Consider the following 27657-nt stretch of genomic DNA (forward strand, 5'->3'; position numbering starts at 1 on the left):
TTCACATAAATGTCAGTAGCCATTTTTATTGCTCCTTTCAGCTTAGACCACTGCTTTTCCACTTCTCTTATGTCTTCGTATCCTAACAGTTCTTTCTTCAGGTACTCTCCCATTTTACTAAAATCCGTACATTTGAAATCTAGGACATTGAGTTTTGTGTGGCTGTCCTCCACTTTAGCTGTTATATGAAACCGAACCGCTTGATGATCACTACTTCCCAGGTAGGCACCCACTCGAACATTAGAGATTCTCTCCCCATTTGTGTGTACCAGATCCAGTATTGCTTTTTCCCTCATGGTTTCTGTTATCCAACAGCAGCACCTCCTCTTTCTTTCCAACTTTTGGATATCTGTAATCAGATCTTTATCAATTTTCTGCGACTGAGTCAGAGGTCTGTAGACTACACCTACGCAGATAGAAGTTCCATCTCTTTTCAGAGTGATCCAGTTTAAGATGGTATTTTGACGACCATTGTTTAACTTTTTCATTAGCTCTTATAAAGATTTTAGTCAATATAACTCCTTTTTACTAAGCCACAGTAGAGGTTTCTACCTCGGCCCTGAGCGCTAAATGCTCCTGTACCGCTCTGACGCTTATAGGTTTCCTACTAGCGTCGGAGCATTTAGCACCCCAGGCCATTGTAGAAACCTCTACTGCAGCTTAGTAAAAGAGAGCCATAGTTAAGTGTGGGTTAACATAAAATAGCAGAAAAATATCTGCAAAGATTAGATTTTCTCACCCAAATCTAAAGGAATTGATTCTAATGCATTCACGTAAATACTATACAAAAGCGGAGAAATTTGGAACCCATGAGTAACTCCATCTTTAATAACTTTATATTGCCTAGTGGGTTTTTTTGTTTGTTTGTTTGTTGTTTTTTTTAGAAAACCCACAACCTACTGTAGAACATAACCTATCAATCCACATTCAGCTTGACTTAATAGTAGACCATGCTGATAACTTCTTCCATTTATAGGATATAACCCAAATTAAACAGTAATATACCCTAGTTCAGGAGTGTCCAATATATCGATCGCGATTGACCGGTAGATCGGGAAGGCAACATGAGTCGATCGCGTAGCCCATCCCGGGCTCCGTGATAGATTCGTGTTGCCGTTCCTATCTACCGGGCCGATCAGCCTTCCTCTCCCCGATGTCAAAGATGACGACGCCGGGCATCCACTTTAGTCTGTTTTTTGTCATTTCCGGGGGGGGGGGGCAGCGGCAGCAGCCCGAAAAAGAAATCATCCTGGCCAGGGTCGGTGTCATGCTCCGGAGCTTCTACCTCTTCCAGCAGCCTTCCTATCTGGCCCTCTCCCTTCTACCTGCATCTAGCCACACCCCCTGCTCCGCGGCTCTCTTCAGCAACTTGTCAGCAGCAGCGATCGACACAAGCTTCTGACGTCGGGGCCAACCCTCTGCGAGTCCCGCTTGTTTCAACTTCCTTTTTCCACAAAGGCAGGACTCGCAGAGGGAAGGCCTTGATGTCGGCAACCTGTCTTGATCACCGTTGCAGACAAGTTGCTGAAGAGGGCCTCAGAGCAGGGTGTGTGGCTGGATGCAGGTGGAAGAGAGAGGGCCAGATGCAGGACTCGTGGGTGAGGGAGTAGAACAAGAGAAAGAAAGAGCGAGGGGAGGGAAACAGAAGGAAATATTTCATACCGGGCTGGGCCCGAGTGGAGGGAGGATGGAAAGATTCTGGCTACAGGGTGCAGTAACAAAGGAAAAGGAGGGGAAAGCTGAAAATGGAGATAGTGACACAAAGAAAAGAAAGGGTAAGCAGGACCTACTGAATAAGGATAGAGATACAGAGGGGACATGCTGAAAGCAGGGGTGGTGGTGGTTTAACACAGAGGAAGAAATCCTGAAAAGGGTTTACATGGGTTTACAGAGGGAGGCAATTCTGAAAAAGGCTAGATTGGCACACAGAGGGAATAATACTGAAATGGAGGGTTGAAGGGAATACAGATGGAGCAATGTTGAAAAGGGGGAGAGGAGATAGGGACACAGAGAGGGAGCAATGCTGAAGGGAGGTAGTGCTGAAAAAGAGGAGGTGAAATAGAGACATAGAAGTAATGCTGAAAAAGGGGGGGAGATAAAGACATTGAAAGAGCAAATGGTGAACATGGGGTAAAGTCAAGGACAGAGACAAATGATTCTGAAAAAGTGGTGAAATAGGAATATAGATGAGATGGACACAAAGAAGGGTGATGCTGGAAAATAGGTGGAATGGTAATTCTGACAGACACAAGGGAAATGCTGAATCAAGGAGAGATGGGGCTCAGGCTGGATGTAATGGGGATAAATGCCTGGTTGGCCCGGAACTTTCCTACATTAGAATTGACGTCGGGGAGCAGAATGCTGGTCAGTGTGACGCTTCTACAGGGAGAGCTTGGGGAGTTAGTGGCTTGGGGGCTATTCCCCGATGGCGGCAGCGGCAAACCAAGTGGCTTGGGGGAGGGCAGGGAGACAGAAAGAAGGGGTAACAGGGAGACAGAAAGGAAGGGAGGCAGGGAGACAGAATGAAAAAGTTGGGAGAGAGAATGAGGTCTGGAGGAGAGGAAATATACAGGAGGCTGAAAGAAGGGAAGAAAGATTGGATGCACAGTCAGAAGAAGAAAGTGCAACCAGAGATTCGTGAAATCACCAAACAAAAAAGGTAGTAAAAATGATTTTATTTTCAATTTAGTGATCAAAATGTGTCTGTTTTGAGAATTTATATCTGCTGTCTATATTTTGCACTATGGCTCCCTTTTACTAAACCGCAATAGCGTTTTTTAGCGCAGGGAGCCTTTGAGCATCGAGAGCAGCGCGGGGCATTCAGCGCAACTCCCTGTGCTAAAAACGGCTATTGCGGTTTAGTTAAAAGGGAGGGGGTATATTTGTCTATTTTTGTATGGTTGTTACTGAGGTGACATTGCATAGAATCATCTGCCGTGACCTCTTTGAAAAAACCCCGGAATATGAATGATAATTAACATTTTCTCTGCCTTTCAGTGTGCTTTGTGGTTTGTTTGTTTTTAATTTCATTGCTGGTAGATCATTTTGACTTGGTCATTTTAAAAGTAGCTCACAAGCCCAAAAAGTGTGGGCACCCCTGCCCTAGTGTACTCTTCCCCCTCCCCTCCTTGTTGCTCTCCCCCCTCCCCTCCTTATTGCTTCTCCCCCTCCCCTCCTTGTTGCTTCTCCCACCTCCCCTCCTTGTTGCTTCTCCCCCCTCCCCTCCTTGTTGCTCTCTCCCTCCCTCTTTCCGTCCAATCCAACTCATCGCTGCCTGTAACTCCGATAAATTTCTGCTAAAATGTTCCAACATTTCCTTCCTCGTTGCTTGTAACTCCGACAAAATGTTGTAAATCCGTGTTCAGATCGGATATTAATTAATTGATGTGAACCGCCTAGAACTCATTGGGTATGGCGGTATACAAGAACATAATAATAATAATAATACTATGAGAGGCAGGCAAGATTTATAAAGGCAGCTTTATTTCCATTGGCTTATTGTTATTGTATTTTAAAGTGTGCTTTCTGTGTTTAAAAATCTTCGTTTGTTGAGTTCCTTTCTCCCCTCTCTGCAGGTGTCACCCCTGTTGATGGAACTCCAGGCCAGCCATATTCAGACTGCTACCCAGTTATAATGGATGGTGCTATGATGGGCTGGGTTGAGAAGGATCTGGCCCCAAATATTGCTGATTCCCTCCGGAGCTTTAAGGTTAGCTCAGACTTCAGAATGTACAGAGAAAGCTGTAAGCAGTATTGTTGCTGTTAGTGTAGTGTGATCGTGATCATGTAGTGCCTGAGAAAAGACGTGTTAAATTGGAGAGCAAAGCTGTATGAAGAAGAGGAGCAGCAGCAGCAGCATCACATTCTCTAGAGAGTAAGGGCCAGTTCTGTTCTCATTCTCCCATGGAGCTGCAAACTATATGGGTATTTTTAGTTGCAGTTTTACACAAAATGCACAAGTACTTTTTAGTCTAAACTCTGTATAAGAATAAAGTTGAGGCCGATAAATACAGCATGCACAGTTTTGGAAGTCCAAAGCTGTGTGTGTGGTTTTCTTCTTCACTGACCTAAGTATGCCCTGTGAATGCTTACGGGTAAAAGTACACACAGTAGGCAACTCACAAAAAATATACTTGCCAGGATAAAACATTTCTCAAATCGTGACTCATGTACCCTTAGGAGTACATAAGCAGCTTGTTGGGGGGTACGCGGTACTGCACAGGTCTCCTGCCCCCCCCCCTTTTTTCTTAATCGCTGCCGCCGGGGATCACATGTCCTCCTGCCTGCTCGACCCCCTCCGCCAAAGCCGCTGCTGAGAATCCCATGCCCTCCCTGCATTTCCCCGTCTGCCGAAGCTGACCCAGAACAGAAGGCTTCCCTCTGATGTTAGAGCTGACAGAGGGAAGCCTTCTGGGTCAGCAGGGGATCCCAGTTACCTCCTTAAGGACCATCCAGCTGGGCATCTTGTTCCTGTCTTCAGCCGCACAGAGACGCAGACAGCGGCTCTTGCATGCTGCACGTGGCTGACCCGGAAGTTTGACGTCAGAGGGAAGGCTTGTGGGTCAGACACATGCAGCGTGTAAGAACCGCTGCCCATGATGCATCCCTGTGCAGCAGAAGGCAGGAAGGAGCAGCCCAGCTGGATGGCCCTGAAGGAGGTAGCTGGGATCTCCCACTGACCCAGGATCCCCCCGGCCCTGAAGGGAGCAAGTGCAGCCTTGGAGTGAGCAATTAAGGGCAAGAACAAAGGGAGAAAGGAGGAGGGTGAGGTGGAAGGACCGTGTTAGGACATGGGAGGGGCACGAATTTGGGACAGAGGCTGGAAGGCAGGGAGGGGGGCAAGAACTTGGGACACAGAAGAAAGGGAGGGGGCATGAACATGGGACACAGAAGGGAGGGAGGAAGGGAACACTAACTTGGGACATCTGGACAGTCCTATTAGGCCCACACGCAGAATTCACATGTTCTCCTTCCCAACCTTAAAGGACTGCCACTACAAAAGATTCCTGGACAGAACTCATGCCTCCCAGGCAGGTAAATGGAATGACTGGCTGGGTAACATTATCATGCATTCCTCATCCTACTTCAATTTTAGAAAAGCAATAAAAACAAATTTGTTCAATCGATTGTAACCTAATTATCTTATAATGTATCGGTACCTCAAATATGATGATTTTGTATTGTACCACTTCACTGTATTGTACCACTTCACTGTTTGTCCAGCACCTCTTATTGTAAACCGCCTCGAACTATCATGGCTTTGGCGGTATATAAAAAAAATAAATTATTATTAATATTATCTGAGGGAGTAGAAAGGAAGGATTGTTGGACATGAATGTGTGAGTGAGAGAGAAAGATATGGTGCACATAGGGAAAGAAAAATTAGGCATAGAGAGAGGAATGAGGTAGAAATGCATGGGGAATAGAAGGATGATAGGGAGAAATGTTGGATATGGTGGTGTTGAGGAACAGATTGAAGGGGATGCAAGGGGGAGAAATTTTGGACATAGTGTTGGAAGGAGAGATGTGGAATGGTGCTGTATAGGGGTGATAGAAGGAGAAATGGGCATAGGGCTGGTGGGCAGTGGTGAAAAATGCTGCACATGATGACAGAGGGAGAAATGTTGAATGTGGCAGTAGAGGGGGTGGGAGAGATGTACCCTGGATCTCTCTCTCTCTCTCTTTCCTTACTCCCTTTGCAGCAAGGGAGGGAATGAGAGAAAGTTAGATAGACAGTGAGAGAGAGAAAGGGAGACGTTGCCAATAGGGGTGGAGGAGAGAGGAAGAATAGTTGGACTTATGGAGGGACAGAGAGATGTTGGTTGGGGAAGAGAATGAGATCTGGAGGAGAGGAAGCATGCAGAAGGCAGAAAGAAAGAAATATTGGATGCACAGTCAGAAGGAAGTACAACCAGAGACTCATGAAATCATCAGACAACAAAGATAAGAAAAATGATCTTATTTTCAATTTAGTGATCGAAATGTCAGTTTAAAGAATTTATAACTGCTGTCTAAATTTTGCACTATACTTATCTATTTTTCTTTAGAAGTTACTGAGGCAACATTGCATATTTTAAAGTCATCTGAATTGACATCTTTGCAAAAAAAAATGAATAGTGACCTACAGATTAAAATCGGTGGGATAAGAGAATTTGAGCACACCATTCATATCTGTTTTTCTGTTTATTTCTTCAGCTTAATATTGCATTGTTATAGAAACTTCATTCAGAAGTTGCTTGTGATGGTGATGGTGTATGGTATTTATGAAAATGTGGTTGAAGTGTTGTCTGACTGTGTCTGCCATTTGTGCACAGGTTATGAGAGAGAAGAAAATTCCACCCTGGATGGAAATTGTCCTCATTCCAATGACCAGCAAAGCTAGTCTGTACCCAGGATTGTTCCTGTTCACCACCCCCTGTAGAATGGTACGGCCAGTGAGAAATCTGGCTGTGGGCAAAGAAGAGCTGATAGGCACCCTGGAACAGGTATAGCATGGTTGGCAGGAACACACTAGTAATAATAATAATAATAACAACAGTTTATATACCACAATACCGTTAAGTTCTATGCGGTTTACAATAGATTAAGCGAGGTACAAATTGATTGAATTTAAGAGGGGGGAAGAAGAGAGTTAATATGACCGGAAATGCGTTGTTGAGGAGAAAGAGATTAATAGGACAGAGGAATCACTATGGAGGAGAAAGAAAATGAGTGGGTCAGTTGTCTAGATACTTTAGAAATAGTTGAGTTTTTAGACGTTTTCTGAATTGATGTGAAAGAAGGTGTTCATGGTGTTTTTTCAGTTTACAACCTCTAACTGGGTGGGGGGGGAAACGAAGTAGGAATGAGAGCTTCTCTTGTGTCTGTTGGCAGAGAAGGATTCAGGGACTGTCCTTGTATTCAGATGGATAGCTTTGGACAAAGGTTTCCCCATAACTGGCACATATGCAGTACCTCTTCATTTTCAAAAGATTATAATGCTGTTCAGGGCTTTAACTCTGAACCCTTTCCATCCGTATTTAAAAGTGTTCAAATGCATTGTACAGCAGTAATGCTATCCGAAACATAAGTCTATATTAATAACCAAGTTTGCAACTCCTCTCAACTTCCTCACTCTGTCGTCCAACTTTAACCCATTTGTATATATAAACAACCAAATCTATAACTCCTCTGGTACGTTCCACTCCATGTATGTTAATTTATAACAAAACAACAAGACAAGCGGTCCATCAAAGAGCATCCATTGTGGAAGAAAAGAAGATCGACAGACAATAAGGAGATTCAAATCAGGTTTATTTAAGGTGCTCCCAGAAACCATGCCTGATGCATTTCGCCAAACAAGGCTGGTCAATGCTAACAGAAAACCATGTCTTTCATACACACAGGACACAGAACCACCCTCACCCAGTATGGAATAAGTAATCACAAACTAACCTCCCCTTTTTTTTTTAACAAAAGAGGTTTTTAGAACTGGCTGGGTAGGCTGAATGTTCTGCACTGTTCCGACGATCATAGGAATTCTGTGACCATCGGAGCAGTGCAGAACATTCAACATGCTGGCTTGTGCTACAAACTGAAGGATCTGTACAGTTTAGGGGGTGAAGAAACAGTGGTTCATATCCCCCAATACTGAACAAAATATAAAGATAGCAGATGTAAATTTGAAAAAAAGAGAAATAACAAATCACTTTATAAATTAACAACTAAAAATGAAACAAAAATGGAAAATAAGATAATACCATTTTATTGGACTAATACATTTTTTAATTACCGTATTTTCACTCATATACCGCGAACCCGTGTAAAACGCGCACCCGTGTATAACGCGCACACGGGTATAGCACGCGGGAAACTGTAATTTATGTAAAGAAATTTTTATATAGCGCACACACCGTATACTACACATGCCGCCCCGACTCTCCCGTCGCCGCCCGACTCTCCTTTCGCCTGCCCCGACTCTCCTCTCGCCGCCCCGACTCTCCTCTCCCCCTTGAAGTCCTGTCCCCCCTTGAAGTCCTGTCCCCACCCTGAAAGCCTGATGCCCCCCCGACGTTCGATTCACCCCCCGCAGGACCGCTCGCACCCCCACCCCTAAGGACCGCTCGCACTTGCACCCGCACCTCCACCCCGAAGGACCGCTCGCACCCCCACAGCCTCCCCCCCATCATGGAGAAGCTGCCTATCGTTGTCCTGCTGCTTCCTCTTCCGGCGGTCCCGCCCTTTCTTTGACGTCAGAGAAAGGGCGGGACCGCCGGAAGAGGAAGCAGCGCAGACGCAGGGCTCAGAGAAGGGGCGGGACCACTGGCAGAGGAAGCAGCAGGACAACGATAGGCAGCTTCTCCATGATGGGGGGGGGGGGCTGTGCGGGTGCGAGCGGTCCTTCGGGGTGGGGGTGCGAGCGGTCCTGCGGGGTGAATCGGACGTCGGGGGGGGGGAACTATGTAAAAAAAAATTTGTACAACGTGCTCACGAATATAACGCGCATGGTTATACTCGGTTTGTAAAATCGTGTATAACGCTGTTAGTCAAAAATGTATTAAAATTAGTCCAATAAAATGATCACCATATTTCCATTTTCTATTTCTTAACATTTAGCAACACAGCTACAATACTACTTTATCTTAAAGCCAAAAAATATAATTTTTTTCTACCTTTGTCATGTGGTTTCTGCTTTTCTCATCTTCTTGTCATTCTCTTTCTTCCATTCACTGTCTGCCCCTTCCAGAAACTGTTTGTCTCCCCCTGCCATCTCTCTTTTTGACCGCCCCCCCCTTTGGTTTCCCTCTATTCTCTTATGGTCTAGCATCTCTCTCCTTTCATCTCTACTTCCCTCCCCCCTGTGGTTTTTAGCATCTCTCTCTTCTCATTTCCTCCGCTCAGATCTGATATCTCTGTCTCCTCCCCGTTCTCTGGCATTTCTCTCCTCGCTCTTCCCTTTCCTTCTCTGGTCTTCCTTCTTTTTTTTCTGCCTCTGTCTAAATTAAATTCTTTCTTATCATGCAGTCCTCAGTTTCCCTCTTTCCACTGTGTCTACCCACAGCATGCCACCCCTTTCCTTCACCACTCCATGATCTCACTAACTATATTCTTCCCCATCCAGCATATGTCCTTTTTCTTTATCCCTCCAGTATTTGTTCTCTTTCTCCACTTCCATTCAGCATTTGCTCTCCCTTCTCCCCACTTCCATCATCTGCCCTCTTCTCTCTCCCCCCTTCTCCCCACTTCCATTATCTGCTCCTTCTCTCTCTTTTCCCCCCCACTTCATCATCTGCCCCATTCTCTCCATCCCCCACAGGCCCATCTCTCTCCCGTCTTACCTTTCCAATTTTGTCAACAAGATTGGCAACAGCCCCCCCCCCTCCACAATGACACTCAAGATCGGCAACACCCCCCCCGGGATGATACTCAAGATCGGCAACGCCCCTCCCCCTGCGATGACACTCAAGATTGGCAACGGGCCTCCGCCAGCATCAACAGCACTTCAAATCAGCAACGCGATGCTCAGTCCAAAGCTTCCCTTTGACTAGAACTGCCTGGACGGAAACAGGAAGCTGCGTCAGAGAGGAAGCTTTGGGCTAAGCACCTCATTGCCGATCTGAAGTGCTGTTGATGCCGGGGGGAGAAGGAGGCCCGTTGCTGATCTTGAGTGCCGGGGGGGGCCCGTTGCCGATCTTGAGTTGCATCGAGTGGAGGGGGGCCTGATGCCGCCCATTGCAGTTTGGAAAAAAAGGGGGGGGCTCTCTCTTTGCCCTCCTTCAGTGAACCCCCTAACAATTTCAGACCCTAGGCATGTGCCTACTGGGCCTATCCTTTAATCTGGCCCTGATGCTGTAAAAAATGAAGAGGTATGACAAGCAAAATGTTCATTTGCTATTTTTCAAGTATTCCTTAATGTAGACTTTGAAGATATCTTTATAGCAGTGTGCCTGGTTTAAGAGGATAAGTAAGCACCTACTTAGGTGCTATTTTATAAAGGCATTTACTAACGCAAGTGGCAGAAATCACAACTACATCTGCCCTGAAACATGTTAATGTCCATGCCTGTAATTTTTAAGTACATGCATAGATTAATATATTTTTATTTGATTTGATTTATTACTAACCTAATATTCTGCTTAACACAAATACTAAAGCAGTTTCTGGTGCAATGGACATACAAGACCTGACTGTAGGTGATTTCCCTACACTCACGAGTTATATTGCAGAAGGATGAAATTTACATTTTTCATCTCCACCTCCTTTTCCAATGACTGTAGAGCCCCCTTCAGTTTTTCCTTCTGCAAGCGAGTTGAGAAGGTTTCATTCTGATCTGCTCTGATAACTTTTTATAATTTTTCAGGTGTTATCCGAATTTTAGGTTTTTTTGATGCTGGAGAGGTCCCTGGTATAGGGTTACCAGATGTCCGGATTTCCCTGGACATGTCGTCCTTTTCGGACAGCTTTTCAAAACCCGGCACTTGGTCAGGGAGCGGGACTAGTGTGGAACTGGGCGGGCCTGGGGGTGGGTCTAGGGGGGTCTGGATTTTACTAAAGTAAAATCTGGTAACCTTAACCAGGTGACCCTGGGGCAGCTTTGCCTGGGAGAAGACGCAGGCTCTGTGAAAGAGGTCTGCAACTAACAAGGCAACCAGCCTACCTGCATTGAGGCATCCATTTCTCGCGAAGCTAGTTCACATCGTGATTTATCGGGTGTTTGGCCCCAGTGTCAGTCAATTAGGGCTTAATGGGTATTTTATAAGAGATCATTTATACGTGTATGTGACCACATACATATGAAAATTACTTTATAAAATTACCTCCAGTGTGTTAAACAGAAGACAAGATTACATTACATTACATTAGGGATTTCTATTACGTCATTACCTTGCGGTTCAAGGCGGATTACAAAAGAGTTATAGAAGGTGGGTTACAAAAAATGACTGGTCATTTTCACGGGAAATAGAGAGTAGAGTAGGTTGTTTCTGGGGGTTGGAGTGTTTTTGTGGAGGGAAGGAAGAGGAGTTGTGGTGTTAGGTCTTTTCAGGGATTTTTTGAGCAGTATATAAGAACATAAGCAGTGCTTCCGCCGGGTCAGACCATAGGTCCATCCTGCCCGGCAGTCCGCTCCCGCGGCGGCCCAAACAGGTCACGACCTGTCTGAATCACCAGAAGGGGCTCCCTTGCCACCTTGGTTTCTCATTGAAGTCCTATCTTCCCATCGAAGTCCTAACCCTCTGGTCTTGCACATGCACGACCTGGTTGGGTTTCTATACTTATTACCTGGTTAGCTTTCTATACTTGTGTTACATCCCAGCTCCTCCCTCAGTATCCCACGATCCCTTTATCCCTCAGGAATCCGTCCAATCCCTGTTTGAATCCCTGTACTGTACTCTGCCTGATCACTTCCTCCGGTAGCGCATTCCAAGTGTCCACGACCCTTTGGGTGAAAAAAAAACTTCCTTGCATTTATTTTGAACCTATCTCCCTTCAGTTTCTCTGAATGCCCCCTCGTACTTGTTGTCCCCTTCAGTCTGAAGAATCTGTCCCTATCCACCCTCTCTATGCCCCTCATGATCTTGAAGGTCTCTATCATATCTCCCCTGAGCCTCCTTTTTTCCAGAGAGAAGAGCCCCAGCCTATCCAACCTCTCGGCGTATGGGCAGTGTTCCAGCCCTTTTACCAGTTTTGTTGCTCTCCTTTGGACTCTCTCAAGTACCGCCATGTCCTTCTTGAGGTGCGGCGACCAATACTGAACGCAGTATTCCAGATGTGGACGCACCATCGCTCGATACAATGGCATGATGACTTCCCGCGTCCTGGTTGTTATGCCCCTCTTTATGATGCCCAGCATCCTGTTGGCTTTTTTCGAGGTTGCTGCGCACTGTGCAGATGGCTTCAGTGATGCATCCACCAGCACACCCAAGTCTCTCTCAAGTCTGCTGTCTCCCAACAAGGCCCCATCCAATTTGTAGTTGAACAACAGGTTCTTTTTCCCTATATGCATGACCTTGCATTTTTCCACGTTAAAGCGCATTTGCCATTTGTTTGCCCAGTCTTCCAGCTTGTCCAGGTCCCTTTGCAGGTCCTCACACTCCTCCCTGGACCTAACTCTGCCGCACAGTTTGGTATCGTCTGCAAATTTTATAACCTCGCACTTTGCCTCCTTTTCCAGGTCATTGATAAATATGTTGAAGAGTAACGGCCCCAGCACCGATCCCTGTGGCACACCGCTTGTGACTCCCCGCCAGTCAGAATATTGGCCCTTCACTCCGACCCTCTGCAGTCTACCCGACAACCAGTGCTTGATCCATCTGTGCACATCCCCTCCCACCCCGTGGTTCCACAGCTTCCTAAGCAGCCTTTCATGTGGCACCTTGTCGAAAGCCTTTTGAAAATCGAGGTAAATGATATCTATGGGTTCCCCATTGTCCACCCGACTGCTTATTCCCTCAAAGAAGTACAGAAGGTTCGTTAGGCACGACCTTCCCTTACAGAATCCGTGCTGGCTTGTTCTCAGTAGGCCATTCCTCTCGATGTGCTCGCAAATGCCGTCCTTGATCATAGCTTCCACCATCTTCCCTATAATTGAAGTCAGGCTCACCGGCCTGTAGTTCCCGGGGTCACCCCTCGATCCCTTCTTGAAGATAGGTGTGACATTCGCCAATTTCCAGTCCTCTGGTACCTCACCAGTTTTCAAGGATAGGTTGCAAACATGCTGGATTGTGCCCGCTATTTCTTGTCTTAGTTCCTTCAGAACCCTTGGGTGGATCCTGTCCGGGCCTGGTGATTTACCGCATTTTAACCTGTCTATCTGTTTGAGGACATCCTCCTTACTTACCTCTATGTGCTCCAATTTTTCGGCCTGTTCCCCACTCATGAGCTCCTCTGAGTCCGGTATATTAGATGTGTCTTCGCTCATGTTAGGTATTTTTCAGGAATTTCTTAAACAGTAGAGTCTTAATTTTTTTTCTGAATGTTTTGTAATCTGGGGTCATTTTCAGGGGATTGGAGATTTTGGTTGTCAAGTTTTGCTGCTTGAGTGGCCAGGAGGCCATCATATAGTTTTTTCCTTTTAACTTCTTTGATTGGAGGATGCGTGAATGGGGTGTGAGTTTTCCTGTGCCTGGTTAAGGTGGTTTGGATGAGGCAGTTGTTCAGGTAGGTTGGGCTGTCTCCGTTTATAGTTTTAAGTAGTAAACAATAGAATTTGAATAGTATTCTTGCTGGAATTGGAAGCCAATGTGAGTTGAGGTAGACCTCTGTAACATGGTCATGTTTCCTCAATGAGTAAATGAGTCTCAGTGCTGTGTTTTGAATTGTTTGTAATGGTTTTGTTATTGTTGCAGGGCAGGAGAGATAAAGGATGTTGCAGTAGTCTAGCAGGCCTAGTATTAGGGATTGTACTATGAGCTGGAATTGTGTAATCTCAAAGAATTTCTGAACTTGTCTTAGGTTTCTCATGACGGCGAAAGATTTCTGTATAGTTTTATTGATTTGCGGTTGCATGGTGCAGCATCTGTCTATTGTCATTCCCAGTAGTTTTAGGGTGGGTTGTATGGGGTAGTTAATTGCGTTGATTTCTATGTCAGTTATGGTTGGGATTTTGTTGTTTTCAAGGAGGATGAATTTTGTTTTGTCTGGATTCAATTTCAGTTTGTGGTCTTTCATCTAAGTCACCACTGTTTCAATTGTTCAATGTAGTGTTGCTGTCATGGAAGGCTGTGGTTGATCGAAAAGTATGAGAATTGTAATGTCATCTGCATAGCTATAGGACATGATGCCTTGTTTGTCCAGGTGGGTGCCGAGGGAGGCAGTGTAGCGGTTGAAGAGGGTAGGGGATAGTGGGGATCCTTGAGGTACGCCGCAGGGGTTGGCCCAAGGATCTGATTTTTCATTATCTAATTTTACTATGTAGGTTCTGGATTTCAGGATTCCTTCAAACCATGAGTATACTTTATCGGTGATACCTATTGTGTCCAAAATTTGAAGTAGGATGGTATGGTCCACCAGGTTGAATGCGGCGGTCAGGTCCAGTTATATGAGCATCATTTTTTTTCCTGTGCTGAGGTGTTGTCTTGCTGTGTCCATGAGGGATCCTAGTAGTGTCTCTGTGCTGAAGTTGGATCTGAAGCCAGATTGCGTGGGGTGAAGTATGTTGTGGTCTTCTAGATAATTGGTAAGGAGTTTAGCTACTAGCCCTTCTATTATTTTGACATAGAGTGGTATCGAGGCAATGGGTCTGTAGTTGGATGATTGGTCTATTGGTCCTTTTGGGTCTTTTAGGATCTGGGTGATGATGATTTTGCTGAGTTCAGTTGGGAAGAGGCCTTGCTGAGTTCAGTTGGGAAGAGGCCTTTAGTAAGCGTGGTTTGTATCCATTGTAGGAGAAGAGCTTGGTATTTTGTGCTGGAAATTTTTAGGAGATAAGATGGGCAGTGGTTGAGGTCGCAGAATGCATAGCTATACTTTTTGTAGAGTTTGTTGAATTTGGGCCATTGTACGTTGGGGAAGTGGGACCATGCTCTGTCTGCTGCGGTAAAATCTTTTTCTGTGGGGTGTATTGTGCATTTAATGAGGTGGGTTGTGGTGTCATTGAGGATAGCTCTGGCATTTGTAATTTTTGTTCTGGAAGTATTTTGCTAGTAGGGTGGCTGAGGGGGGTATTGTTCGTGGTCAGGTAGGGTTTAGTGTCAGTTAAGACTTTTAGGATTTGAAATAGTTTCTTGGTGTCTTGGATTTCTGTACCTATTTGTTTGGTATAGTGTGCTTTTCTCTTTTCCTTTAATTGTGTTTTGTATTGTTTGTTAATTTTTTTCCAGGCGGTTTTCATATGCTCTAGGTTAGTTTTTCTCCATTTTCTTTCTAGTTGTCTACATTGTCTTTTTAGTAGTAGTAGTTCGTTGTCAAACCATTGGTGAGATCGTCTGCTGGTTCTGGTTTTGGTTTGCGATGGGGCTAGTTCATCAAGGGTTTTGGTGCTCAATTTGTCCCAATGTGAAATGAAATCCTTGGGGTTGTTTTCTTGGATTGTTTCATCTATTTTAGTCCATAATTTGGTGGGTTTGATGTGTTTACATGATGTGTAGGTTATTATTTTGGCTTTTGGTGTGGTTTTGGTTTTGGTCCAGTTGATGTTGAAGGTATATGTGTAGTGGTCTGACCAGAGGGAGCGGGATCATGTTCCATTGGATGTATAAATTTCTGTTTGGAATGGTTGATGGGTCATGAAGGCTGCGATGTCTAATTGGTGACCTTTCTCATGCATGGTTTGTGGGTTTAATATTTGGAAGGATAAGGCATTGAGAAATGAGAGAAAATTATCTTCTTGTTTGGAAGATTGGTCTTCAAGGTGTAGGTTTAGATCTCCTAGAATTAGGTTGTATGCTGCTGTTGGTGAGTTTTGATATATGATGTCTTCAAAGTCAGGTCTTGCGGTATTCCAGTTTCCTGGTGTTATGTAGCAGAGCATGCAGTTTAGTATGTCTTTCAGTGTGGTTCCTGAAAGTTGACAGGCTAAAAGGTCAATGTATGGAGTGGATGTTTTTTCAGTTATGTTAAGGGTTAGGGTGTCTTTGGTTAAGATTGCTAATCCTCCTCCTCTTTTTTTCTCTCTGCAGACCACTGTTATTTTGTATCCCTGTTGACAGACTTCAGTTATTCTGGGGTCCGTGTCAGAGGTTAGCCAGGTTTCTGTGAGGAAGAGGCAGTCCAGGTTTTCATTTATTATCCAGTTTTTTATAAGGTCTGTTTTTGGGTCTATGGCTCTGATGTTTAAATATGCGCATGAAAGTGTGGTGGTTCTTGTATGAAAATTGTGAGATTTTTTGGGGTAGATGAGTGGTTTAGAGTGTGGGTGAGGTTTAGTCTTAGCATGTATTGGTCTTCTTCCCCATGTTGGTGTGATGTGGTGTTGGGTGTTGGTTTGTTGGTTGAGTTTCTGTCTGTTGAAATTCTCCTGTTTGGGTGGTGGATTTTGTTTGTAGTTGTTGAGGGAGTAGGTAAGAAGGTGTGTGCTACTGTCCCCCAGCTGGTTATAAGAAGGATTATCAGTAGGGTGTTCTGGGCTTGAGAGAGAGTAGCTTCATTTTGGTGGCTTAGGGAGGGTACAGATGAAGGTGAGGTTTTTGGGGGTTAAGATACAAATACAGTGTTCTCCCCAGAAATTTTTTCCAGCCGGATGGCATGAAAAAGTAGCCAGGTGGGGCGGGACAGGGAAATTTGGTGGTGGGGAAAATTAAGGGCTCCTTTTACTAAGCTGCAATAGTGCTTTTAGCGCGTGCAGAATTGCCACGCTACACGGCTAGAACTAACCGTCTAGCATGTGCGGCAATTCCACGTGAGCTAAGCGCGCGGTAAAACCACTATCGCAGCTTAGTAAAAGGAGCCCTAAATGTGTACTATTTGTATTAGTTAATTATTATTAGTTATTTTCCAATGCTTTCTTAAGGTTTGACACTTGTTCCATAATATATATATTAAATTTAAGAAGTATCCAATTCTAGAATAATTAGATATTTGCCCTCTTTCAAATGGTACAGAGCAGCGTCTCTCAAACTTTTTTAACTCCGGCACACTAAACTGAGCAAATGTTTTTTGTGGCACACTAAATGCAGCAAATGTTTTTTCATGGCTGGAAAAAATTTCTGGGGAGAACACTGATGCCATTATTTTCAAGGTCCAATCACATCAAAGAATGATGCTTATCTGGGCAGTTGTATAATAAAAAGAATGGTAAGATAACATGAGAAGTGAAATTGTCATGAATCAGAGGAATACATACCCTGTAGGTCCTAAAAGCAGGCTTGTGGATTAGATATAAACTATGAAGGCAGTGGCATAACTAGCATATGTGACACCCGAGACCCATCAATTTATGACACCCCCCCATCTGTATGAAAAACATGATTTTTAGTAACAATCCACACATCACACAAGAGTGTGCCTAGGAAAAGGCAGCATCTTACATATTGCAGTGAGCAGTACATCAATACACCCATTGTAAAACTAAACAAGCCAGACTAGTACAGATCAATCCTACACAGTCAATCCTAACTGAAAACCATAGAAACATAGAAAGATGATGGCAGAAAAGGGCTATAGCCCATCAAGTCTGCTCATTCTACTGACCCACCCCATTAAGTCTAAGTGCCAATGTCCTAGTTCCTTATCTCGACCCTCGTAAGGATCCCACATGGATGTCCCATTTATTCTTAAAGTCAATCACGCCGGTGGCCTTGATCACCTGCACTGGAAGCTTGTTCCAGTGATCCACCACTCTTTCTGTGAAGAAATACTTCCTGGTGTCACCATGTCTTTCGAACACACCTTCGCCTAGTATGGAATATGTAATCACAAACTAACCCCTCTCCCTTTTACAAAACTGTAATGTGGTTTTTAGCTATGGTGGTAACAGTTCAGACTCTTATAGAATTCTGAGCAATTACCACCATGGCCAGTGCTAAAAAAACGCTCTACAGTTTTGTAAAAGGGGGGATAAAATAGAAAAACGTAGACAAAGGTTAAATTGAACTACCAAGAAGCTGGACTCTGTATACAATGCAACACCACAGAAACAGCGATGCATCTCCCCTAAAGCAAAAAAATAAATAAATATATTTTTTTTCTACATTGTCTTCTCTGGTTTCTGCTTTCCTCATAGTCTTGACACTCTCTTCCTTTCATCCACTGTCTACCCTCTCTCTGCCCCTTCTATATGGCATCTTCTCTCCTTGTATTCCTCTTCCATCTCTCCCTTCACCCCTATTATTCTGGCATCCACCTTCTTCCCTTCCCTTCTTCAATGGTCTGGCATCTTTCTCCTCTTCTTCCCTTCCCTCTCCCACACCCCCATGGTCTGGCATTTCACTCTCTCCTCTCCCTTCCCCCAACCCAATTCCATCCAGTATCCTTCCCCCTTATGTCTCTCTCTCCTTTCCCTGCATACCAATTCCATCAGCATCTACCCCCTTTCTCTCCCTCCACCACCCTTCCTTACCACCCTGACCTCCTTTTTCTCCCTCCACCACCCTTCTATACTCCTCTCTCCCTCCAAACCAGCAAGGTCCCATGATGACTGCTTCTGTTGCCTCTGCCTCTGGAAGATGTAAGTGACGTTGGAGGGAGTGGGCTGGCAGACACAGGGAATTGCAGCAAGGTTCCGCAATTCCGGAGGTAGAGGCGGCAAATGCAGTCATCGTGGGACCTTCCTGCACTTCAGTGCGGCTGCTGATTCTGCTTCAGAATAAGTACGGCAGCCGTGCTGAGGTGCAGGTGCCATTTAGAGCAGCTTGGAAGGTTCTGGATCCAGCCGGCTGTGTACCCCCCTAGGGCTGGCACCTGGGGCGGTCTTCCACTGTATGAGGGGACAAAAAATAATAGAAAGAATGGATAACTTGACCAATTTAGACATGTCATACAATTATAACCACAAAAATACGTCATAAAATGTAATTCTAAACCCAAAAGACTCCAGACGAAAAGCATACTATAGAAAGGAAACCAGAAAAGACCAAACCCATAGTACTAAGATCCAAATGCTAAAATCGGACATGTCCATTACGAAGAGATGTGTGAATCACCGCTAATTATAACGAGTGAGTCTTTAAAATATAAGACGGTAACGGATAGCCAGACCTGGTGAACGGAAGTGACAAATACTGGAGCCAAAACCAGAGCACCGTGATGAAACTTGAATATGGATACCTAGCATTTCTTGGCGTTGAAGCCCAGCTGTCAGGTAGATGACCAACGTTCCAACAAAAACAGGTCCTGAGTCATACTATCGTGTAAATCGGAGCCACTCACTATGTTACATAGTTTGGCGGCGGCGGCGGCAAATAGTGTTATTTTACCTTGAAGCCCCTGAGTCAGGTCCCCTATGAATAAGTTGAAAAGGAGCGGTACTCCACTTGTCACTTCTGACGTTTTAGAGAGGGTACCGTTAACCACCACCCTCTGAAGTCTACCATTGGCTATTTTTTGGGCTTGCGAGCTACTTTTAAAATGACCAAGTCAAAATGATCTACTAACAATAAAAAAATTTTTAAAAAACCACAAAGCACGCTGTACGCAGAGAAAATGTTAATAATCATTCCTATTCCGGGGTTTTCTCAAAGAGGTCAAAGCAGATGACTCTATGCACTGTCACCTCACTAACAACCATACAAAAATAGACAAATATACCCCCTCCCTTTTTACTAAACCACGATAGCAGTTTGCTGCGATGAATGCCCAGCGCTGCTCTTGACGCTCATAGGCTCCCTGCGCTAAAAAACGCTATTGCGGTTTAGTAAAAGGGGACCATAGTGTAAAATATAGACAGCAGATATAAATTCAGACACATTTTGATCAGTAATTTTAAAATAAACGCATTTTTCCTACCTTATTGTCTGGTGATTTCATGAGTCTCTGGTTGCACTTTCTTCTTCTGACTGTGCATCCAATCTTTCTTCCCTTCTTTCAGCCTGTATGCTTCCTCTCCTCCTGACCTCATTCCCCTCCCCCCAACTTTTTCTTCCTCTCTTCCTGCCCTTTCTTTCTTTCTCTCTTCATGCCCCCTTTCTTTTTTTTCTGTTTCTCTTCCTGCCCTCTTACTTTCTTTCTCCTTGCCCTCCCCCAAGCCACTGCCAATGTCACTGCCATCGGGGAACAGGCCCCAAAGCCGCTGGCCGCCGCCCCCACCAACCTCTCCCTACTTCGGGCCGACCAGCATTCCTCTCCCCGATGTCAATTCTGACGTCGGAGAAGAAGGCTGATCGGCCCAAGATCACAATCGATTGGGGGAAATGCTGCCGGGTCCTGCCTTCGCGGAATGAAAGTAGGCAGGACCCGGCAGCAAGAAGAGCAAATGGAAAACTTCACTGACCTGTCTAGGATTAGAGGATTAGAGGCAGTTACAAAATTAGTCAGGGACACTGTTCAGGCAATTAGGCCTGATGGGCCACCGCGGGAGCGGACCGCTGGGCAGGATGGACCTCTGGTCTGACTCAGCGGAGGCAACTTCTTATGTTCTTATGTCTCCCGCCTTAGCCCGTAGCAAATTTATGCTTCGGGGATCTAACATGTGCGTGCCTGCTTCCCTTCTCTTCCCTCCCCCCCCCCCCCAGACATAACTTCCGGTTTCGGAGGGAAGAGAAGGGAAGCCGGCACACACAAGTTAAAGCCCCGGAGCATAAGTTCGCTACGGGCTAAGGTGAAATCTTCAAGCCGGCTTTTTTTTTTTATGTTGAGCAGCAGCGGAGGCAGCAGAATTTAGCTGGGCAGTCATCTAAATTACCCGGGCGGACCGCCCAGCTGAAAAGCCCTAGGGAGAACACTGAAATGTAAGGAGTCTGTCAGAGCTTTGGATCTAATAGTTTTTTCATGCAGTGACTATTATGATTCTGGTGATACTGAAGGTTATTTGTTGTAGGTAGACTTTTGGTTTACCATGTGTTTGTAAAGTTTTCTGTGAGAACAGCTGTAAAATCAAATTTTATTTGAGTTTTATATGTTGTTTGTTAGTTATAATATGATTATGTATGTTTTTATGGAACCTGCTCAGAACTATGGATGTAGTGGGATATAATTTTTTTTAATAAGTAATAAATGCCCTGGCCAGAAACCTTCTGAGAAGACTGGTTTTATGGGCCTGTCTGGGAAGTTTGAGTAATTGAATGCACTACATTTGTTTTAAATCTTATTTCCTGTTTATTTACCTTTGCCCTTCATTTTGATGGCAGGGGATGGATTCCTGCCTGAAACCTTTTTATATCCTCAGTGAAAGTGAAGTGTGGTGTTGGTGGAAGGACCTTCTAACTACATATTGTTGTTTAGGATATTTTTTTGCTCATATGAAAAATAAATCTAGGTTAGCTTTTTAATTTTCTTGCACTTGCAGGTCTTTCTGAACATTGCTGTCTTTGAAGGCGAGATTGTGCCTGGCATGACCACACACCAGGAGTTGTTTCCTCACAGTATGATGAGTGTGGTAGCTAACTTCATCCCGTTCTCTGACCACAACCAGAGTCCCAGAAACATGTACCAATGCCAAATGAGTAAGTAACATATAAATGTACTAGTCTTTAAGCCCATTATATGAATGGGTGCTAGAGTAGATGTCTGTCTTGTCTAGGTAATTTTTTTCTTTGTCTCTCTCTCTCCTTGCACACTGCCTGTCTGTCATTTTTTCTGTCTGTGTCTCTCCCTGTGTCCTCAGTGCCTCCTTCCTATGTCCTTAGTGCCCCTTCCTGTGTCCATAGTGCCCCTAGTGCCTCCTTCCCATGTCCTTAGTACCCCTTCCTACGTCCTTAGTACCCCCAATACCTCCTTCCTGTGTGCATAATGCCCCCAGTGCCTTCTTCCCATGTCCTTAGTGCCCCCAGTGCCTCTGTATTGTGTCCTTAGTGCCCTAGTGCTTGCGTACTGTGTCCTTAGTGCCCCAGTGCCAGCGTACTGTGTCCTTAATGCCCCCAGTGCCTCCTTCCTATGTCCTTAGTGCCCCCAGTGCCTCCTTCCCGTGTCCTTAGTGCCCCCAGTGCCTCTGTCCTGCTTAGTGCCCTCAGTGCATCCTTTGTCCTTAGTACCCTCAGTGCCCCTTTCTATGTCTTTAGTGCCCCCAGTGCTTCCTTCCTATGTCCCCATCTTATCTTCCAGACTTTGTCCCAGCCCCACCCCGATGCCTGCTTGCCTCCCATCCCCATGAGCAGCATGTTTCTATTTATACCCACCAGCCTCCGATGCCAGCCTGCCTGCCTCCCATCCCCCTGAGCAGCATGTTTCCATGGAAACTCCCCCCCCTGATGCCAGCCTGCCTGCATGCCTTCCATTGATTCCCTCCACCCCCTCCGATGCCAGCCTGCCTTCCTGCCTCCCATCCCCTTCCATTGAACACCCCCCCAGATGCCAGCCTGTCTGCCTGCCTCCCATCCCTCTGAGCAGCATATTTCCATGGAAACCACCCCACCCCCCCGATGCCAGCCTGCCTGCCTTCCATTGAAACTCCTCCACCCACTCCCTGATGCCAGCCTGCCTGCCTGCCTCCCATCCCCCTTCCATTGAAACCCCCCAATGCCAGTCTGCCTGCCTGCCTCCCATCCCCCTGAGCAGCATGTTTTTAAACCCTCCCCCGGCACCGACCCTACCCGGCACACCAGAAACCCCCGTTGATCCTCCCAGCCGATCCTCCCACCGCTAGACAGCTGACAAACCTCGCAGCTCCAGTAGCTTCCCAGGCACAGTAAACACGCTGCTTCAGGTCTTCTACTGGCCTAATTTCCTCTGCCACGTCCCTGATGACGGCATCACTAGGAGCACGACAGGGAACAAAAAATCACATCTCATTCTTCTCCAGTCCTTCCCTTCACTAGAAATTGAGAGACCCTGATAAATGTTCTTACTGCTTACTTTTTGTGCATGTTAGTCCAGCCCCAATGTCTCATTTTTGAGGGACAAGAAGAAATCATTTGAGTACTGGTCGACAAATCGATGAAGCCGTCCGCGCAATGCACGGCAGCGGCGAAAAGGGCGAACAGAATGTTAGGAATGATTAAGAAGGGGATCACAAACAGATCGGAGAAGGTTATCATGTCGCTGTACCGGGCCATGGTACGCCCTCACCTGGAATACTGCGTCCAGCACTGGTCACCATACATGAAGAAAGACTCGAAAGGGTCCAGAGAAGAGCGACTAAAATGGAAAAGATGCTGGAGGAGTTGCCGTACAGTGAGAGATTAGAGAAACTGGGCCTCTTCTCCCTTGAAAAAAGGAGACTGAAAGGGGACATGATAGAAACATTCAAGATACTGAAGGGAATAGACTTAGTAGATAAAGACAGGGTGTTCACCCTCTCCAAAGTAGGGAGAACGAGAGGGCACTCTAAAGTTAAAAGGGGACAAATTCCGTACAAACGTAAGGAAGTTCTTCTTCACCCAGAGAGTGGTGGAAAACTGGAACGCTCTTCTGGAGGCTGTTATAGAGGAAAACACCCTCCAGGGATTCAAGACAAAGTTAGACAAGTTCATACTGAACCGGAACGTATGCAGGTAGGGCTGGTCTCAGGGCACTGGTCTTTGACTTGGGCGCCGCCGTGGGAGCAGACTGCTGGGCACGATGGACCCCTGGTCTGACCCAGCAGTGGCAACTTTTTATGTTCTTAAGTAAATTGAGAGCAATTTTAGTTCAAGAAGCAGGTGAAAGTTTGGCTGTTTGCCCATAACTTTAATGGAAAAAGCAACTAACTAGATAGTCATACCTGCAAATGCTAACATTAGGCGTAACCTAATAGTGCAGTAGGCTGAGAACCTGGGAACTGGCTTCAATTTCCAGTGCAGGTCTTTGTGACCCTGGGCAAATCACATAACTCTCCATTGCCCCAGGTTAAAAAAAAAACCCCCAACAAAAAAACATAGGGCCCTTTTCCTAAAACTTAGCACATGCTAATTGAATAGTGTGTGCTAAATGCCAAGAAGCCGATATGTATAAGAGGAAAAGCTGTGGCTCACTGGACCCAGAGGTTGTGAGATCAAATTCTGGTGCTGCTCCTTGTGACCTTGGGCAAGTCACTTAATCCTCCAGTGCCCACTACTTTGAATGTCAGCTTTGAAATGCCAAATCAACATAAAGATGGTTTATAAGTCCCCTTTCTTTAGCATATGCTAATTCCTGTGTTCTCCCCAGGGCCTTTTAGCCGGGCGCTCCATCTGGCTAATTTAGATGACTGCCTGGCGAATCCTGCTGCTGCCGTCGATGCTCCTTCCCGGGCTGACTTGCTGCCGAAAATTTTCTTTGACGCTTGCCTTTTTTTTTTGCCAGCATGCTTTTACTTGCTTCGGGTCTTCCTCATTGCCGGGTCCTGCCTACTTTCTGTTTCTGCGAAGGCAGGACCCGGCAGCGAGGAAGGCCTGCAGCAAGTTGTAAGCTTCCCTCTGGGGCTCTAACGTGTGAATGCCAGCTTCCCTTCTCTTTTCTCTCCCCTCCCAAGGGACGTACCTTCCGGTTATTGTGGAAGATAAAGTGGTCAGCCAGGAAGAATGAAATCAAGAAAGTTCAAGTTCAGTCAAGCTTTAATTTGAACTTTATAGGCATTTGTTTTTCATCCCTTAACTGGCAGGCATAAGGATGCTCCATTTATTAATCTTGCAAAGTCTGATACAGGAAAAGCTAGAAGTGCATCAGGATTTAACGAGCTTGGGGTGTGCAAATCCACTTAATGCAGAAATTACAGTAAAACCAAATCACTTGGGAGAGGAGTGACGTCACCACGGAAGATGGCCGCTTAAACTCAGAGCTCTGACGGGGCTCGCGGCGATCACAAATAAAATTGCTTATCGCGAAGAAGCGAACATCACCCACGGAGAATACCGACGGCGGATTGCATGGCGAGTCGGAGGCGGCTGGAAAAATTTCACTTCACCAGCGTTAAGTCGGTGAAAACTCGCTCGCAAGCTCCCGGCTCCCCGATAGCGGCATCCAAGATGGCGGAGCCGAACGCGCCAGAGCCACCAGCGCCCCTGCAGACCGGAACTCTACCGTCTGATTGCGGTATGGAAGGGAAGATGGAACTGTGGTTCAGAGACCTCAAAGCAGAAATGGTGGGTCTGAGAACTGATGTCAAAGCTGCGCTGGGGGAGCTTCGAGCAGAAGTAAGTGAGCTGAGCGGCAGGGTCCAGGTTGCAGAGGAAAGGTTGAGCCACGTGGAAGAGGTGGAGAAGGAAAGAACAGCTACCATGGATACTACTGCAGCACATATGGAGGAATTGAAGAAACAGGTTGAGGACCTGGAGAACCGCTCCAGGAGAAATAACCTGCGTTTCAAAGGGGTACCTGACCTGGAACGCTTTAAAGATGCTAGGGAAGTGGTCTCTGAATTTTGTATAGCCTTGCTTGCAGATGAGGGCCATATAGAGCCACCGGTGATTGATTTGCAGAGAGCACATAGAAGTCTGGGCCCATTGAGGGGTCCTGGTAACCGAGATATAATTGCCTGCTTTGCTGATTTCCAGCTGAAAGAAAAGGTGTTGCAAGCTGCCAGACGTCGCCCGGAATTTGTGTGGCAGGGGCTGAAAGTTGGGGTATACCAGGACCTAGCTCTAACTACATTACAGAAGCGAAGAACTTTCAAAGAAATCACCCAATTGTTGCGAGCCGAAGGGTATAGATATAGGTGGCTTTTCCCCTTTGGCTTGCATTTTACTATAAATGGGACTCACAGAAAGGTGGATAATGTCCTCGATGCTTGGATGGCATTGAAAGAACTTGGATGTCGGATGCCTCTGGATATCTCTCCCAGGAGCCAGGGTGGCCTGGAACAGGAGACAACATTAAGCGACAAACTACGCGGGGCTGAGGAAAACTTGCCTTCCACGTCTGCTACGGGATAGGGAGACTCAGTCTGGACTACAATGGCTAATTCAAGAATATTCCCACATTAGTAGGGAATGGGACTCTAATGTTGGTATTAGAAAATAGAGTGGATGTTTTTGGCATTCACAGATTATGCTGTTCAGGGTGGTTGAATTTTATAGAACATGTTGGTTCTTTGGACTTATGGTAGATAGGGGGAAATATGTTATAAGTGACTTATTGCGAATGAGTGTGTGAATGGAAGGGGGGGTAATGAGGGTAAGCATTAAGGGATGTGTCTTTATGGGCCTTTTCAGTTTGACTCACTTCTTATCATGGCTGATTCAAAACTTGGGGAATCAGCTAATCGGAGGGGGGGAGGGGGGAGGGGAGGAGATGTTGGTAAGGGATTCGGCAGACGACGGGCTCTGGGGGATGGGAGATCACCGGGATTACCCCCTGGGCTGACTATAGGATCTTGGAATGTAAATGGGCTAAATAGCCCAGGCAAAAGGAGTATTGTTTTTCGGGAACTGGGGCGTATGAAGTGGGATATCTGTCTTCTTCAAGAGACACACCTAAGGCCCCGAGATACCTCGCTGCTTCGGCGGCCGCAGTTTGACATGATCTGGACCCACCAGGGAGAGGGAGCATCCAAAAGGGCAGGGGGATTGGCTATCTTGGCACGAAAGGGACTGGGTCTGCAGGTTGACCAGGAATACAGGGATGGGGAAGGGAGGTGTCTGGCGGTACGGGGCACACTACAGGGTCGCACACTAACCATTATTAATATCTATGGTCCTAATGTAGGTCAGGAAGCTTTTTATAGGAAATTGAGGAGAGCATTGGGTACTTTTGCACAAGGTGCGATTTTTGTGGGGGGAGACTTTAATGTCCCTCCTGAACCTGCACTGGACCATTCAGGAGGGGGACGCAGGTCTCTGCGGAAACCAGCTGCAGAGCTCAGGGCTTTAATGGGCTCCCTGGGGCTAGTAGACGGGTGGCGGCTATTACATGGTACACAAAAGGCTTACACTTTCTATTCACATGCACAAAATACTTACACGAGATTGGATGGGATATGGATTCACAGAAATCTAGCAGGGGGGCTGCGTGCAGCAGAGATAGAACCGATGCATGTGTCAGATCATGCACCGGTTTGGATAACTTGCACGGAATTGTTAGATCCAGGGGGTGGTACCTATTGGCGACTCAATGAATCCCTGCTGAGTTCCCCTCAGGTGGTTGATGCGGTAGACCGTCTTATTGGGGACTATTTAACTTTGAATGATAATGGGGAAGTATCTGATGCTATCTTGTGGGACGCTCTTAAAGCGGTTATTAGGGGCGAATTTATCAAATGGGGGGCTAGATTTAAAAAACATAGAGCCCGAACCTTTCTTCAACTACGAACCCGGTTGACTCAATTGGAAATGCAACATCAGAATAGGAGAGATGCCCGATCACTGATATCCTTACAAAGAGTTAGGGATGAATTATATCAACTTCAAGTAGAAGAAATGGAACGAAAGCGAGAGCGATTCCGAATTAATATTTATGAACATAGTAATAAAGCTAGTGCACAAGTCGCGAGATATATTCAGATTAAACAAGCCAGGAATACTATTACAAGAATCACAAGGGAAGTAGGGGGGGAAATACAAGTCAGGGATTCCACTATTCAGCAGGAGTTCAAAAGTTTTTACTCGGAACTCTATGGGCGCCCGGGGCCCATGGAGGAAGGAGCGCAGACTAGATTTTTGGATTCGTTGCAGATACCGGTGTTACCAGATTCAGATCAGGAATACTTAAGAGAGCCGGTACAGTTGTCAGAGATTCTAGGGGTGATTGGGGAGTTGAAGCACGGTAAATCGCCAGGATTGGATGGGTACACTAGCCGATTCTATAAACAATTTTCGGAGCTCTTGGGGCCCCTTTTAGTTAGAGTAGCTAATGGAATATCTGGGGGAGGTAGGCTTCCGCCAACGATGGGGGAAGCAGGAGTGGTGATTTTGCCTAAACCAGGAAGAGATCCCTTACTCTGTGGTTCTTACCGACCCATATCTCTGCTAAATATAGATGCCAAAATACTGGCCAAGGTTTTAGCTAAGCGCCTGGGAAAGGTATTACCTACCTTGATCCATCAGGATCAAGCGGGGTTTATTCAGAGGAGACAGGTGAGTGATAACATCAGGAGAACTCTGAACTTGCTATGGAAAGTGGGGGAGAGCCGAGATAAGGCGGTTTTGATATCGATTGATGCTGAGAAAGCATTTGACCGGGTTCTTTGGGGATTTCTATGGGAAGTGATGGATAGGATGGGTCTGGGGGGAAGGTTTGGAGAGTGGGTTCGGGCTC

General features: G+C 45.9%; 1 protein-coding gene across 1 annotated transcript in view; it reads left to right on the forward strand.

The window, feature by feature from the left end:
* Positions 1 to 27657, forward strand: part of POLR1B (RNA polymerase I subunit B) — a 185312-nt gene that overhangs the window by 129586 nt on the left and 28069 nt on the right. The window contains exons 10-12 of the mRNA XM_033936548.1: positions 3576 to 3709; positions 6315 to 6485; positions 20858 to 21014. Coding sequence (XP_033792439.1) covers positions 3576 to 3709; positions 6315 to 6485; positions 20858 to 21014 — 462 coding nt within the window. The remainder of the gene's footprint in view (positions 1 to 3575; positions 3710 to 6314; positions 6486 to 20857; positions 21015 to 27657) is intronic.

Source organism: Geotrypetes seraphini, chromosome 3 (assembly GCF_902459505.1).
Source record: "Geotrypetes seraphini chromosome 3, aGeoSer1.1, whole genome shotgun sequence".
NCBI classification, from domain to species: domain Eukaryota; kingdom Metazoa; phylum Chordata; class Amphibia; order Gymnophiona; family Dermophiidae; genus Geotrypetes; species Geotrypetes seraphini.